At 55.0% G+C, this 13,497-nt stretch overlaps 2 protein-coding genes across 6 annotated transcripts in view; both read right to left on the bottom strand.

Annotated features, from left to right (window-relative positions):
- The window catches only part of SPTBN2 (spectrin beta, non-erythrocytic 2), a 43,180-nt gene extending 30,209 nt beyond the window's left edge, over positions 1-12,971 (bottom strand). The window contains exons 1-4 of one of the 5 annotated variants that reach the window (XM_055266688.2): positions 12,883-12,969; positions 5,215-5,306; positions 4,949-5,127; positions 28-179 (exon numbers count right to left, since the gene is read on the bottom strand). In XM_055266688.2, coding sequence (XP_055122663.2) covers positions 28-179; positions 4,949-5,105 — 309 coding nt within the window. In that variant the 5' untranslated portion in view covers positions 5,106-5,127; positions 5,215-5,306; positions 12,883-12,969. Of the gene's footprint in view, positions 1-27; positions 180-2,317; positions 3,791-4,948; positions 5,128-5,214; positions 5,307-12,101; positions 12,164-12,276; positions 12,390-12,882 lie in introns of those variants that run through there. The other 4 variants (XM_055266761.2, XM_055266801.2, XM_063643362.1 and 1 more) reach the window with 4 other exon arrangements.
- Positions 5,256-12,680, bottom strand: LOC134736606 (uncharacterized). The gene is made up of 3 exons (XM_063638890.1): positions 12,458-12,680; positions 11,371-12,088; positions 5,256-5,398 (listed from the first exon to the last, which is right to left on the bottom strand). Exons 1-3 carry the CDS (start codon positions 12,678-12,680, stop codon positions 5,380-5,382), a joined length of 960 nt encoding a protein of 319 aa, XP_063494960.1. The 3' UTR covers positions 5,256-5,379.
- Positions 12,972-13,497: the final 526 nt, after the last annotated feature.

The following is a 13,497-nucleotide window of genomic DNA, read 5'->3' on the forward strand; positions in this document are numbered from 1 at the left end:
CCGCTTCCCTTCATGACCACAGCTCACCAGTATCTCTCCCGAGAGCACCTCGAGTAGCCTCAGCAGGTTGCGTCCGTCCCGGAGGTCGCTGTACAGGTCCCCCACCCGGCACGTGACCCGGGCCAGGTGCGAGTTTACCCACTTGGTGAAGGTTTTCTTCTGCACGGCTTCTCGTTCATCTGTGGTGGCAACATGGGGTTATTTCTGTCCCTCGAGTTCAGTATGCCTGCTTCTAAACACCAGTTGGCAGGGGTGGGGGATAGAGGAGCCTGAGAGATGGGAAGTGGGGTCCTCTAAGGAGGAGGAAGGGAAGGAAGATGACCGGGAGGAAAGCCCGTAACTTGGAATGAGCTCATAAACAAGGTAAAGAAGAAATATGAAAGAAAGAAAATAGGCTTTGAGAAGAAAGGATGAAGACCTCAGAAACCATGGGACATGCAGGGAGGGGCTGGGATGGGGCAGTCATGTAAGCGGTGGAATGCTGGTCAAGTGACTTCATTCATCAGAGCCCCAATGTCTCATCTGTAAAATGGGAACATCACTTTCTACTTCAACAGGTCATCGTGTTGATTAAATGAGATAAGATATATAAAACAACTAGCTGGTGCCTGGCACAGAATGGCTCCTTGGTGAGCTGCTGTTATAAAGTGGCGTGATCTGACCTGAAGGAGAGCAACAGCTGCCCAGGCCGGTGGGAGGTATGGCTGTTCTCTTTTGGTTGCGGACAAAGGAGAGGGTGTGGGCTAAAATTATAGCAGCGGCTCTTCCAAGCGCTTATTAGGACTTGATGGTATAGAGGCTGCAGGCCTCCTGAGTCAGCTTACTGTCCTTGGATAAATTAAAGAAAAGGCAGGCTCCTCTGCTTCTGGGGGTTGGGGACGGTACATTCAGCTGGCTGCAAGGGGATCCAGTTCCAGGACATAAACACCCCATTGCTCAGAAGAACACGATGTTGAGAGTTGGGAACTGGGAAAACAGTGAGGCCAGGAAACATGGGGGAAAAAAAGCCAGGCAGAGTTAGGTACCAATCTCAAAAAAAGTTAGGCAATGCCCTGCTGCCCAGCCCACAGGGGAGGGGAGTTACCGAAGAGGCGAAGTAAGTACTAGGTTCCGTAGGAAAATAAAAATTAAGAACATTCTAAGTGACAAAGTGAAAGCATCAGAAACTGCTCTGGTGATAAGGATTTCTGCCACTTCCCCACAGAGAGCCCTGTGCAAGGACCCAACCCAAGTGGCTGGGGTCTGAAGTCACTTTTGCTTCCATCTCAGCACCAGCATCTCAGAAACCGGAAAGACTCATCCTTTAATCTCACATTCCTAAGCACCTCACCCATAAGACACAGCAACACATCTACGTCACTCCCTGTCTCTTACCTCCAGCCACTATACTGGCACCAAACCTGGGGTCCTAATAACAACATGGGATGGCCCCATGCTCCCCAGCACCCGTGAAACCAAGGGTGCCTTCGGGCCTCCCGGCAGGTCTACAGGCCCCATCTGAGTGAGCCAGGAGGAGCCTGGGTCACAGGCCATTGCTGGATCCAGGGGCACTTCCCTACTGCTGGGCACCCTCAGGTGAGGCCATTTTGGCACACAGGCAGAAGACACAGAATTAGTGGCAACTAGGAGGAAAATGGGCAAAGCCAAGCACCAGAAACCAAGTGTCACGTCACAAGACGCCCACAGCATCCCTAGATCCTTACACACACATACAACAGTGATTCCCAGAAACACACCTAAGCGCTTGTGCCAGAGTGAACACACACCTGCACAGATATCTACCTGGGCCTGTTTGCACAGATCCTCTCCTTCGAGACACTCCCTTTGCTTCCACACACGCTGCCCCCTTGCACACATTCAGACGCACGCTCAGAAGCCTGGAAAACACAATCTCCAGGTCCCTGGGCCTGGCTCACCCCTCCGCCTCCCCTAACTGTCCTGGCGAGCGCTCCACTGCCAGATCTGGATCCACCTCAGAGGCACTGCTGGTGCCTCCCCGGGTGCTGGCGCCCCCACGCCCTCCATGGCTGGTTGCCTTTGCTCCATGCAGCACCCCGAGGCCCAGCAGTCACACCCACCCATGCCATCATACACGGTCCCTGCCAGCGGGTCCAAGCCTTTCCCCATTCCGTTGACATCTGTGTATTTTCCGGCCTCTTGTAATTATCCCCTCTAAGCTGCATCACGTTGTCTCCCAACACAAACACTGGAGTCACACCGTGTCCCATGCCAGGTCCTCAGCTCTGGCCACTCTCCCCACACCCAGGTCCCTCTCGCCCAGGCGCAGTTGTCCCCACAGGGAGCCCCCGGGCCTCACCTTGCAGCTGTTTGAAGCGTCCTTCCAGCACGCTGGCATACTGAACAGGGTTGATGAAGGCAGCTGGTGAGAGCAGGAGGCCCCCGGGGTTGTGGGCCCCTTCCACAGCCTCATAGTAAAACTCGCAGGCCTCGTGCAGGCCGTTCCCGTGCACCCTGCTCACTCTGTTCCCATTCATGCTGCCAGCTGCTAGCTACAGAGCCCAGGGCCCAGAGTCCATGCTCCCCGCCGGCAGGGGGCCAGTTTCTGTTCCCCAGTGGAACCTCAGGCTGGAGTCCAGGGTTGGGGGATTCAAGAATGGTGGGAATTTCAAAGAGTGGCAAAAAGAGTTACGGGGTGTCCCGAGCTCCTGAGACAGAGAGTGGGGGCACGCCTGGCTGCGGTGAGAGGAGACAGGCGGCTCCAGACAAACAGGTTGGACAGTGTTGGGGAGGGGAGAGAGGCGGAGCATGGCCGGCGGGGGCAGGGCCAGGCCCTGCGGGGTGGCGGAGGAGGGCACTGCCAACGCCTTGGAGACCCGCCCATCAGGCCCCAAGTTACCTAACAATGCACAGGACCCACGAGAGAGGCCCCCAGTGCAAACTCCTGTTTCCCAGAGGTTTGCAGGAACAGTGAGGGCGACCCCTCTCTGGGTGACTCTGGGAGGTCCTTCTCCAGGATGTGTGGGCTTTGAGCCCCAGCTCAGAAACAGACAAAGAGAAATCTGGAAATGAGGAAATCCTCGAAGAGGAAAAGCCGGGCACCGTGCGAGGCATTTTTCTTCATTCCCTCATCTGTGAAACGGGAGCTGTTACCATCCTTTCCACTTGCTTATCACCACCTCCAGTGCCAGCCCCTTCCCTGCCCTCTGGCCCACCAGGGCCATCCTCCACCAGGCCATCCCTGCCCCCAGACACTCCGCTGCTGGGCACATCTACCAGGCGCCCTTCCTCTGGGCTTCAGAGTTTGTCACGTGCACCTACACTTGCCCTTCCCCATCTTCATTCATTCAGTGTTTATTTGACACCTACTGGCTGGAGACACAGTGCTAGGCAAAGCCCATGCAGAGCTGCCTCTTCAGGAGAGCCCAGTTTAGTGATGGAGATAAACACCCAATGAGAGCACGAGGTCGCACGGATGTGTGCACAGACATGGTGACAGTGCTGGGTGGCCCGAGTTATGTGCAGCCAGACATGGTGACAGTCCTGGGTGGTATGTGTCCTATGTACACAGGCATGGTGGCAGTCCTGGGAGGCATGTGTCCTATGTACACAGGCATGGTGACAGTCCTGGGAGGCACTTGTCATGTGTGCAAACGTGGTGGGTGGCACATGTTGTACACATATAGACATCATGACCATTCTAGAGGCTACATGAATCCAAAACCAGACTGCCAGGAACATTTTCCTCAAACATGACATTCTCCATAACCCACACCTTCTGTCTTCTCTGATGTATAGACGCACTGGTAGGAGTATTTCACAGCCAGCCTGAAGACCCAACCAGAAGAACAGAGAGGCCCAGGAGAAAATGAGAAGGGGTCCTGGGAAGCTATGGCTGCCACAAGGTGGTCCTCAGACTGGTGCTGAGCTGGCTCAAAAGAATCACTTGGGGAGCTTTTGAAAAATCCTGAGTTCTAGACCAAGATTCTAACTTATTGTGTCTAGGGAGGGGCTTGGAAACCTGTATTTGTAAAAAGCATCCCTGGGTGATCCTGTAAAACATGTGGCCAGGTTTGGGAACCTCCCGCTTGGAGTCTCTCTTCTTCTAGGGGCCAACCCCACCCCCACTGGGAGCACCACCTCTCGGTGAGAGTAGCTGGGGCCTCTCAGACTGGGTTGGGTTGGGCTGGGCTGGATGGCCGGCAGGTCAATGGCAATGACAAGGGTGGGATGGAGGAGGAAGCCAGACGGGATGGGTGGCCTTGGGGTGTGTGGGTGAGTCAGCCCCATGCCAGCCACTGGTGGTGTCAGGTGGCAGCCGCACTCTTGTTGCCATGACAACTCCTCCCCCGGAAGACAGGGAGGCCGTTGGACGAGTTTCCACTCAGAGCGGAGAGCCCAGGCCCTGGGCTGTAGGGAAGGGTAGGGGCCAAGGCAGGCAGAGAGCACACCCGGGAGAATGGGCGGCTGCAGAAACCAGCAGCAACGGGTGGAGGGAACCTGCTTCAGGGAACAGGCAGATGTGATAATGGGAGTAACAGGCGGCAGGTGGAAGGAACAGGTGGGGAGGGAGCAGAGGGGAATAATAGAATGGGAACAGGTGTGGGAAATGACAGTGGAAATCAAAGAAGACACAACAAGGGCATGACAGGTAAGGGAGAGGTGGGCGGAGACAGGAGTGGCAAGAGCGAGAGTGCCGAAGGATAAAGGGACATGACCCGGGGGCCAGAGGGGGAAGCTGTTTTAGTCAGCTCAGCCAGTCCAGGGGCCAGTGAAGCGTCTCTATGCTTGGGGGAGGAGCTGGGGAAAGTTCTGAATGGCCTGGAGCCTATTCTTGAAGCTGGATGTGGAGACCAGGGAATTGATAGGGTGCTCTGGGTCTCCCACTTAGAAAGAAAAGTCAGTCTTCCCGTAAAGTTAAAGGGCTCTTCGTGACAACTGACACAGCCTCCTCCAGCATCCCCCCACCTTGACCCTCCCCTGACCTCACCTGCCAGAGCCTTAATGCGAGACCTCTCAAAAAGGCGGGCCGAGCTGCTGTCATTGTCCCAGTCCGAGTCAGGAAGGTCCCAGCGGTTGTTGATGTCACTGTACTGGCCCTGGATCTCCAAGCTGTCAAAGTCTGTGGGTGACAAAGTGCTGCTCATGGTGGTAGGCGGCTTCCTGCTCCTGCAAGGAGAATGTGGCCAGTGAGGGACGTCCAGGGACCACCAAGCCCTCCACTCACCACCAGGCCCTTCTGTCTTCTTCCCCTACCTGTGGCTCCGCTCTCCTTGTGGCCAGAGGCTGCGGTTGGCTGCTCAGTGGAAATCAGCCCCCAGGGGGAGAGGGGAAGCCACCCGGGAAGCCTGGGGACGGGAATGCATCAGAAGCACAGAAAGTGAAGCAGGAAGGCAGCAGCAGCTCAGAGCGATGCGGTGGTCAGGAAAGGCTCCAATGGCTTCGGGCCAGAGAGGGACGGGTTTGGGGGGTAAGGAAAGGGGTGATGGGCTTCAGTGCTTCAGACAGCAGTGTGCAGGCCAGGGTAATGCAGGCAGCACATATGGGGCCCCATGGGCAATAATGACTAGAAAGTGGCATTCTTTCCTTCTACAAACTGTTTTGAGCCCATGATCAACCCAAGATGGCCTCCTATACCCTGTAGGGAAGTTGAGAGAAAAAGACCCAGATTCGTTGGGCACAGTGGCTCACGCCTGTAATCACAGCACTTTGGGAGGCCGAGGTGGGTGGATCACCTGAGGTCAGAAGTTCAGGACCAGCCTGACCAACATGGTGAAACCCTGTCTCTACTAAAAATACAAAAAATTGGCTGGGCATAGTGGCAGGCGCCTGTAATCCCAGCTACTCGGGAGGCTGAGGCAGGATTATTGCTTGAACCTGGGCACGCCTTAGAGCGAGACTTGTAGAAAAAAAAAAAAAAAAAGACCTAGATTCTGCTCTTGAGCTAAGAAAAAGCTATGATACACCAGGAAGATTGATACGCTGTTTGGCAAGTGCCCAGGAGTTCAAAGGAGGACACAGTATGGTTCTCTCTGCTTTGTTTCCTTTGGTTTGCCACAGAGAATGTTAGTAAGTACTCAATAAATGTCGGCTGTGACATGTCCCTGCCATTGACATGCATCACCTCACCATAACCCCCTGTGGGGTGAGGGCCCACTGTTGTCTCCATTTCATAGATGAGGAAGCTGCACAAAAGATATTAAGTTGGCCGGGCGCGATGTCTCATGCCTGTAATCCCAGCACTTTAGGAGTCCGAGACGGGTGGATCACAAGGTCAGGAAATCAAGACCATCCCTGGCTAACATGGTGAAACCCCATCTCTACTAAAAAATACAAAAAATTAGCTGGGTGTGGTGGTGGGCGCCTGCAGTCCCAGCTACTCGGGAGGCTGAGGCAGGAGAATGGTGTGAACCTGGAAGGCAGAGCTTGCAATGAGCCGAGATCGCGCCACTGCACTCCAGCCTGGGTGACAGAGCAAGACTCCATCTCAGAAAAAGGCGGGTGGATCACCTGAGGTCAGGAGTTTGAGACCAGCCTGGCCAACATGGTAAAACTCCATCGCTACTGAAAATACAAAATTAGCTGGGCGTGGTAGCACACACCTGTAGTCCTAGCTACTAGGGAGGCTGAGACAGGAGAATCACTTGAAACCAGGAGGCGGAGGCTGCAGTGAGCTGAGATTTCGCCACTGCACTCCAGCCTGGGCAAGACAGAGTGAGATTCCGCCTCAAAAAAAAAAAAAAAAAAAAAAAAAAAAGACATTAAGTTACTGGTTCAAGGTCACGCAGCTGGAAGAAACAGTGCTGGGTTTTGACAAGTTCTTTCTGACTCTGGGGGACACGCTCTTAATCGCAGCCTCTTGAACACAGAACATACACAGGTTCCTCAACCGTCATGGAGGCTCATCCCGCAGGGATGAGCAGCTGTGGCTCCTGCCTAGGGCCCAGGCTGGGGAAATGTGGACCATGTCTGCTCACCAGCACTACTTACGGCTCTAACTTATGCAAACACACTCTGTCCTCAAAACTAACAAATGAGGTTCAGAATATCTGCTGGGGATTAAAAAAAAAAAAACCTCTACCGTCCACAGTTCTTGTGTAATTCAGCATTCAGCAGCATTCAAGAGAGGGGGAGGGGACTGGGTCTGTAACTTCAACAAAACCCCCAATTTTGCATTTCTCCTGAGCCCTACTTCCTAGGACCAGGGCTATGGTCTTGGTAGTCTCGGGTTCTGGAAGGAAGGAGGTCTGGAGAAGAGAGAAGTGCTGGGTTGTGAGACTCATGGGCACACAAAGGAAGAACCTAGCTTCCATCATTAACTGATTCCATGAAGCTGAACCTGACCTACTTGAAGGCCAGGGTTGTCTGCCCCTCCCCTTTCTCCTAAAGAGAAAATGTGTAGAAGGATTTTTCTTGGGAGGAGCATTAATGAGATGCAAGAGAGCTAAGGTCTAAGGCTTGTAGATTTGGGCTTTAATTCCCTGTAGAAGGAAAGGGAGCTTAATTTCTACTAGGCCTAGGACTCTTCTCATTCAAAAATCCACCATTTCCCCCCACAGATTCTCTAGATTTGTTCTGTAAATATTTATATAAAAATATATTCTAGGGCAGAGTTGAATCACCCTGAGCAAAGAGTGCTGTGGGCAAGGCATGACCTGAACTAGCGTCACCTAATACTCTCAGCTTCTAGACAGGAAAGAAGTCCACACCTCAGGACCAAGTGTAATTCCATTTCTCTCGGCCCCTCAGATTAGTGCTTCCTAACCAGCAGCCACACTTAAGCTCAGCTCTGGGATGGACATCTCCAGCACTCAAACTCTCCCTGCACAGACCTGCCCACAAAAATGCCTACACCCAAGTCCCACCCTGCCCCTGCTTCGGTTTCCATGACCCCTCACTAGGAGTCACAAACTTACCAAGGCTAGCCCCCAGGAGTGTTTTGCTGGGCCAATAAGCTATTTTTTTTTTTTTTTTTTTTTTTTTTTTTTGAGACGGAGTCTTGCTCTGTCACCCAGGCTGGAGTGCAGTGGCGCGATCTCGGCTCACTGCAAGCTCCGCCTCCTGGGTTCACGCCATTCTCCTGCCTCAGCCTCTCTGAGTAGCTGGGACTACAGGCGCCCGCCACCACGCCCGGCTAATTTTTTTGTATTTTTGGTAGAGACGGGGTTTCACCGTGGTCTCGATCTCCTGACCTCGTGATCCGCCCGCCTCGGCCTCCCAAAGTGCTGGGATTACAAGCGTGAGCCACCGCGCCCGGCCCAATAAGCTATTTTTAAATGACTGATTTTTTGGCTGGGTACGGAGGCTCATGCCTGTAATCCCAGCACTTTGGGAGGCCAAGGCGGGCGGATCACCTGAGGTCAGGAGTTCGACACCAGCCTGGCCAACAAGGCAAAACCCCATCTCTACTAAAAATACAAAATATCAGCTGGGCGTGGTGGCAGGTGCCTGTAGTTCCAGCTACTCGGGAGGCTGAGGCTGTCAAATCGCTTGAACCTGGGAGGCGGAGGTTGCAGTGAGCCGACATTGCGCCATTGCACTCCAGCCTGGATGACAGAGTGAAATTTGTCTCAAAAAAAAAGACTGATTTGGATTCCTTTAGATGGGTCTACAGGCCCAGACACTTCACATATCTACGTTACCTGCCTGGCCCCAACTGTTGAGGTTTGCAAACCCTGCCTCATATCTTTGTACTCTACAAAGAGCAGAAACTCAAAGAAGCTAACCATCTGACCCTGTCTCCAAACTACAGTATCTCTGAGGCCCCTGTAAGCTGCACAGAACCCAAACATGGACTGCTTTGGCTTATTTTTGGGGATCCAACTTGGTCCTCCCAAGGGGAGGGGCAGACAACCCTGGCCTTCAAGCAGGTCAGGTTCAGCTTCGTGGAACCAGTTAATGACGGAAGCCAGGTTCTGCCTTTGTGTGTCCATGGGCACACACCTCCCTACCTACCCGAGTCTCACCACCCATCACTTCTCTTTTCTCCATACCTCCTTCCTTTCCAGAACCAGAGACTGCCAAGACCACAGCCCTGGTCCTAAGAAGTAGGGCTCAGGAGAAATGCAGAATTGGAGGTTTTGTTAAAGTTACAAAGGGGCCCAATTGGGAGCCAGACCCTCCAGGGAAGTCCAACTGTTAGAATGTCTCTGTGGATTCCTACCATTACCAGGAGAAAGTATGGAGCTAGAACTTCCTCTTCCCCCAAATAAAACCTCAGCCACTTCAATGCTCCTCTTCCCAAACTGAATTTGAAGCATGCATGCTGTATGTCCTGAGTTTCCAGAAATGCAGTGATATGGATAAGGAACCAAGCTAGCATTGGTGTCCTTAGATCATAAACCCCCACAGGGCCACCATGTTGCAACACCACAGCCTTCCATGTGAATGGTGCTCTCTGGCATTGTTCAGCATGTGGCTCTGAGACTCTGCTACCTTTGTGTCTCTAGGTCTTGGTTTCCAAGCATTCTGGCTCTGCAGCTCCCTGGCCTTTTGGACAATATGCTGTGTTCTCAGCTTGTGTCCCCGGCTGCCATCTCTACATTCCCACTGATTTCTATTTGCTTTTCTCCTACACATATCCAGTGCTGGTTTCTTGCCACTGAGTAGATCATTCCTCACCTATGACCAGGGTCTCCATGCTGACACTTCCTCAGTCAGCCAGCAGCCCCCTGGCTTCATGACCCCCTGTCTCTCTTGAAGCCAGAGAATCCTCAATTGTCCTCTCTTCCACGGATTCCTGAAGTCTGGCAATAGGGTGGTGCAGTAGCTAATCCAGATTACAGTCTCATCATACCTTATTCTTAGCAATTGACCTCAAGGCCAGGCCCAAGTAGCTTACACTGTTAGTGCTAGAAGAACGCCAATCCCCGCTGGCTGCAGGCTTGGGGTCCTGCTGGAATCTACTCCAGGCACTGCTGACTAGACTCACCGTGCCGATCCTCCAGGGCAGTTTTCCTCTCTTTCAGCTGACATGTTAAGCTAGAAATCCTATACCCTGGGCTACAGGTTGCCTTGTACCCTAATTCTTCCTCTCACCACATCCTGCTCCTGATGAATTCTTTCCCTCCCTCAGAGTTGATCATTCCCTCCTTTGTGCTTCCAGGGCACTTCGGCATGCAGCTAGTATTGTGCTTATCACATCGCATTACGGTTAGTTGTTTATGTGTCTCTCTGCCCGCTCCACATTTAACTCATTGAGGACAAGGGCTGTCTTACTCGTTTTGATGTTTTTCCAGACTCAGTACAATTGATATTCAATAAAGAGATATTAAATGACTTGACTATAATTCATTTTTTTGGCCATCGAATTAATGTCTTTCTTAGGACTAGAGAGAAGCTCAAGGAAAGAATGAATACGGGATTGAAGAAGACCTGCTCCTGGGCTGGAATACTTTCAGGGTTGAGCTCAACAGCTCAGGACTGGGGATTCTCAAACTTCCATGAATCACAACAACCTGGAGGACGGTTAAATCACAGGTCACTCCCCCCATCCCCCAGTTTCTGATTCAGTACTTCTGGGATGGTACCTGGGAATGTGCATTTCTAACCTGTTCCCAGGTGACACTGAAGCTACTGGTCTGGGGACCACACTTTGAGGGCCACCCTTGTCCAAAGATGAGAAGCAGCTGGAATTGGTTAGAGGAGCCATGAGTGCTGAGAAGACACAAAGTTTCAGGGGTGAGTGTGACCCAGGGTTGGCTTCTAGGTCTGCTGAGGCCCTACCCCACACTAAACTCAAATATCACTTCCCCTCAGGAGCTCAGGCGATGAGAGAGGAAGATGAAGATGGAGTAGGTACGATGGAGTAGGTACCAGAGGTAATGAAAGAAACAGTGCTGACGCCCCAACAGCAAACCGCAGATATGCGGGAGGAGAACGGCAGAGCTAGAGAAGTCATGGGAAGGCAGAGTTGAACAAATGACAGTGAGATGAATAATAGATTAGAAGAAATGGGGACTTTGGCAAAGTTCAAATCTTATTTGCTTCTAAGTATAAATGGGTGGACTGGCAGAGAGATAAAACGAAAAAGAAGTCACAAATCAGCTCAAGGCCCCCAGGAAGGCAAGAGACAGATGGGCCCAGGGCAGAAGGAAGGAACAGCAAAACCCCAACCCACCTCTCAGACTGTGTTCCTGATCAATTCCTTCGGAGGAAGTTAGGAACTGGGCTGAAGAGGGGGGCTGAAATTTTATTTTCTCTTCTAGAATCCTCCAGTTATGGCAGATTTATTCAAATATTCAGATTCTTCACTCCCTTGCTACCTCCCTTCCCCAACCCGGGGTCACATCAATTTCTCTAAGGGAAGAATGTAAACTCCATCCTATCTTCTCCTCGGCCAATCCTTTGCCTTTCTGAATAAGCCAAGAGGTTGCCCCACACCTCAAGCTAAGACACATATTTGGAACTCACTCTGCCCTCTTCACCTTCAAGGAAAACTGGTTTGTGGCTACCTCTGCCCATGCCTGAAACCCCCGGGCTCTCCAGCGTTCGAACTGTGGCTGCTCCGAGAGGGGGAGGGCAGACGACATGTAGCAGGTTAAGACCGGGGCAAACCCGCACCTCACACAAGCATGTAATGTCCTAGGGTCAATGGGGTAAAGTTCCAAGCGAGTGGAAGGTAAATCACGACTCTGGCCCCGGAGCTGGAACACCCCCGCGAGCAGGCCTTGCTGGGTAGTTCCGTGCGGGGCGGACCGCACAGCCCTATCGGCGTCCCGGCCACAGAAACGCCGCACGCGGCCGCTTCCCCGCAGCCCGAAGCGTCTGCGTTCTCCCCGGGCCAGTTCCAGCCACCACAGCCAACCGCGTGTCCCTCTCCCACACACTGTGGGGGAACAGAAGGGAGCGCGTGGAGCCAGCTGCCAAAGAGGCGAGGAGGAGCCCACGCGGCTCCCGGGAGGAGGGAGCCGGGCTCCCGCAGTCCGCCGGGCAGAGGCGGCCGAGCGCGCCCCCAGCACCTGGCCCGGGGCCGGCCCGTCCGCCCCGCAGCCCCGGCGACGCGAGGGGCCGGCGCTGTCAGACCCGCTCCCAGCCTCGCCGCGAACGTGTCCGTCAGCCCTAACTGTTCCAGACTCTTCTCCCAGCTCTAGAGAGGCCCGAGTCCCCCCCGGCCTTGGCCCCCACCGCCCTCACCCCGGTACCTGTGTGGCTGGCACGGGACCCTCTCCGTCCCGTCCCCGCCTGCTCCCGCTCCGGCTCACCCCGGCCGCCGGGACCCGACCCTGACCCCGACCCCGACCCCGCCGACCGCACGCGGCCGCACAAAGCGCGCCGCCCCGCGGGCCGGGACAAAGCGGGCGGGGCGCCGGCACCTACCTCGGCGCAGAGCGGCGGCCGGGCGGGCGGGGGCGCGGCGGGCGGGGGCGCACCGGTAGTTGCCGCGCCCGCAGCCCGGCCGCGACGGGCGGTTGCAGGCAGCGGCCGGGCGCACGGCGGGCGGCGGGCGGGCGGCGGGCGGGCGGCGGGCGGGCGGCGGGCGGCGGGCGGGCGCTGTCACGGGGCGCAGGCGGCGCGGGGGGCGCGCGGGGCGGGCGGCGGCGGGGCGCGTGGCGGCGGCGCGCGGGCGCGAGCGGCGGGACTGCGGCGCCGCGGAAGGAGGACAATAGCCTCCCCCTGCCGCAGGCCGCCGGCTCCCGCGGGAGGCCCGGGACCATCTGGAGCCGGCGGCCCCGCAGGGCTCGGGGCGGGGCCCGAGTCGCCCCTTCCCAGCCCAGCGCCATGGCAACCGAGGCCCCTCTCGGTGCTCCCCGCCCGGGGTCGTTGACCTGCCCCGGGGCGAACGCGGCGGCACCTCCGAGGCCGGCTGCCGAGCCCCAGCAACCGTGCGGGTTCGCCCCAAAACCCCGCCTTCCCGTCCTTGCTGGCCCCCGGGTCCCCCACAACAGCTTACAGGTCTTGATCTCCCCGGTTCGGACACCTCACCTTTGTACCTATTCTGCTTTTCCTCCAAAATCCGTATCCCCGGGACACGCGGTCCTTCCTCTAATGACACTGCCGACGAGGTTTCCCGAGATCCAGCCTCCGTTCCGCTTTCCTCTCCGGGCACCTCCAGTCCGTCTCCGCTAAGCATTCCTCTCACCCGTCCCCTCGCTCTCGCGTCCTCCTTCAGGCAGCTGGGCCGGCTCTCCCTCCCAGAACATCTCCATGGCACAGTGAAGATTCGCCTTCTACAGATCAGATGCTCGGAACAGGCATCTCAGCGCTTCTCAGCTCCTCTCATTTATCAACCAGGACAATTCCGGCCTAGTCACCGTCTTGAGGGGGGTGGGGGTGGGGGCAGACATTTCTAGGCCTGACACGGCTGAGTTTCTCCTTGGTTTTTTAGCGTCTGAGTGGTCTAAGGTCTAAGGTCCTTAACCAAGATGAACTGCTGCCTGCTTAGGAGAGGAAGGAATTATGCCCAAATCATGACAAACTCACAGAGTGCCAGGTGGGTGCTAAAAGCGCATCATCTCATGTGACACTCCCACCCCCACTCCAGCTCTGAGAAGTAGGTGCTGTTCTTCCAGATTAGAAAACTCAGCTCAGAGATGAACC

This window comes from Symphalangus syndactylus, chromosome 1, assembly GCF_028878055.3.
Source record: "Symphalangus syndactylus isolate Jambi chromosome 1, NHGRI_mSymSyn1-v2.1_pri, whole genome shotgun sequence".
Taxonomy (NCBI): Eukaryota; Metazoa; Chordata; class Mammalia; order Primates; family Hylobatidae; genus Symphalangus; species Symphalangus syndactylus.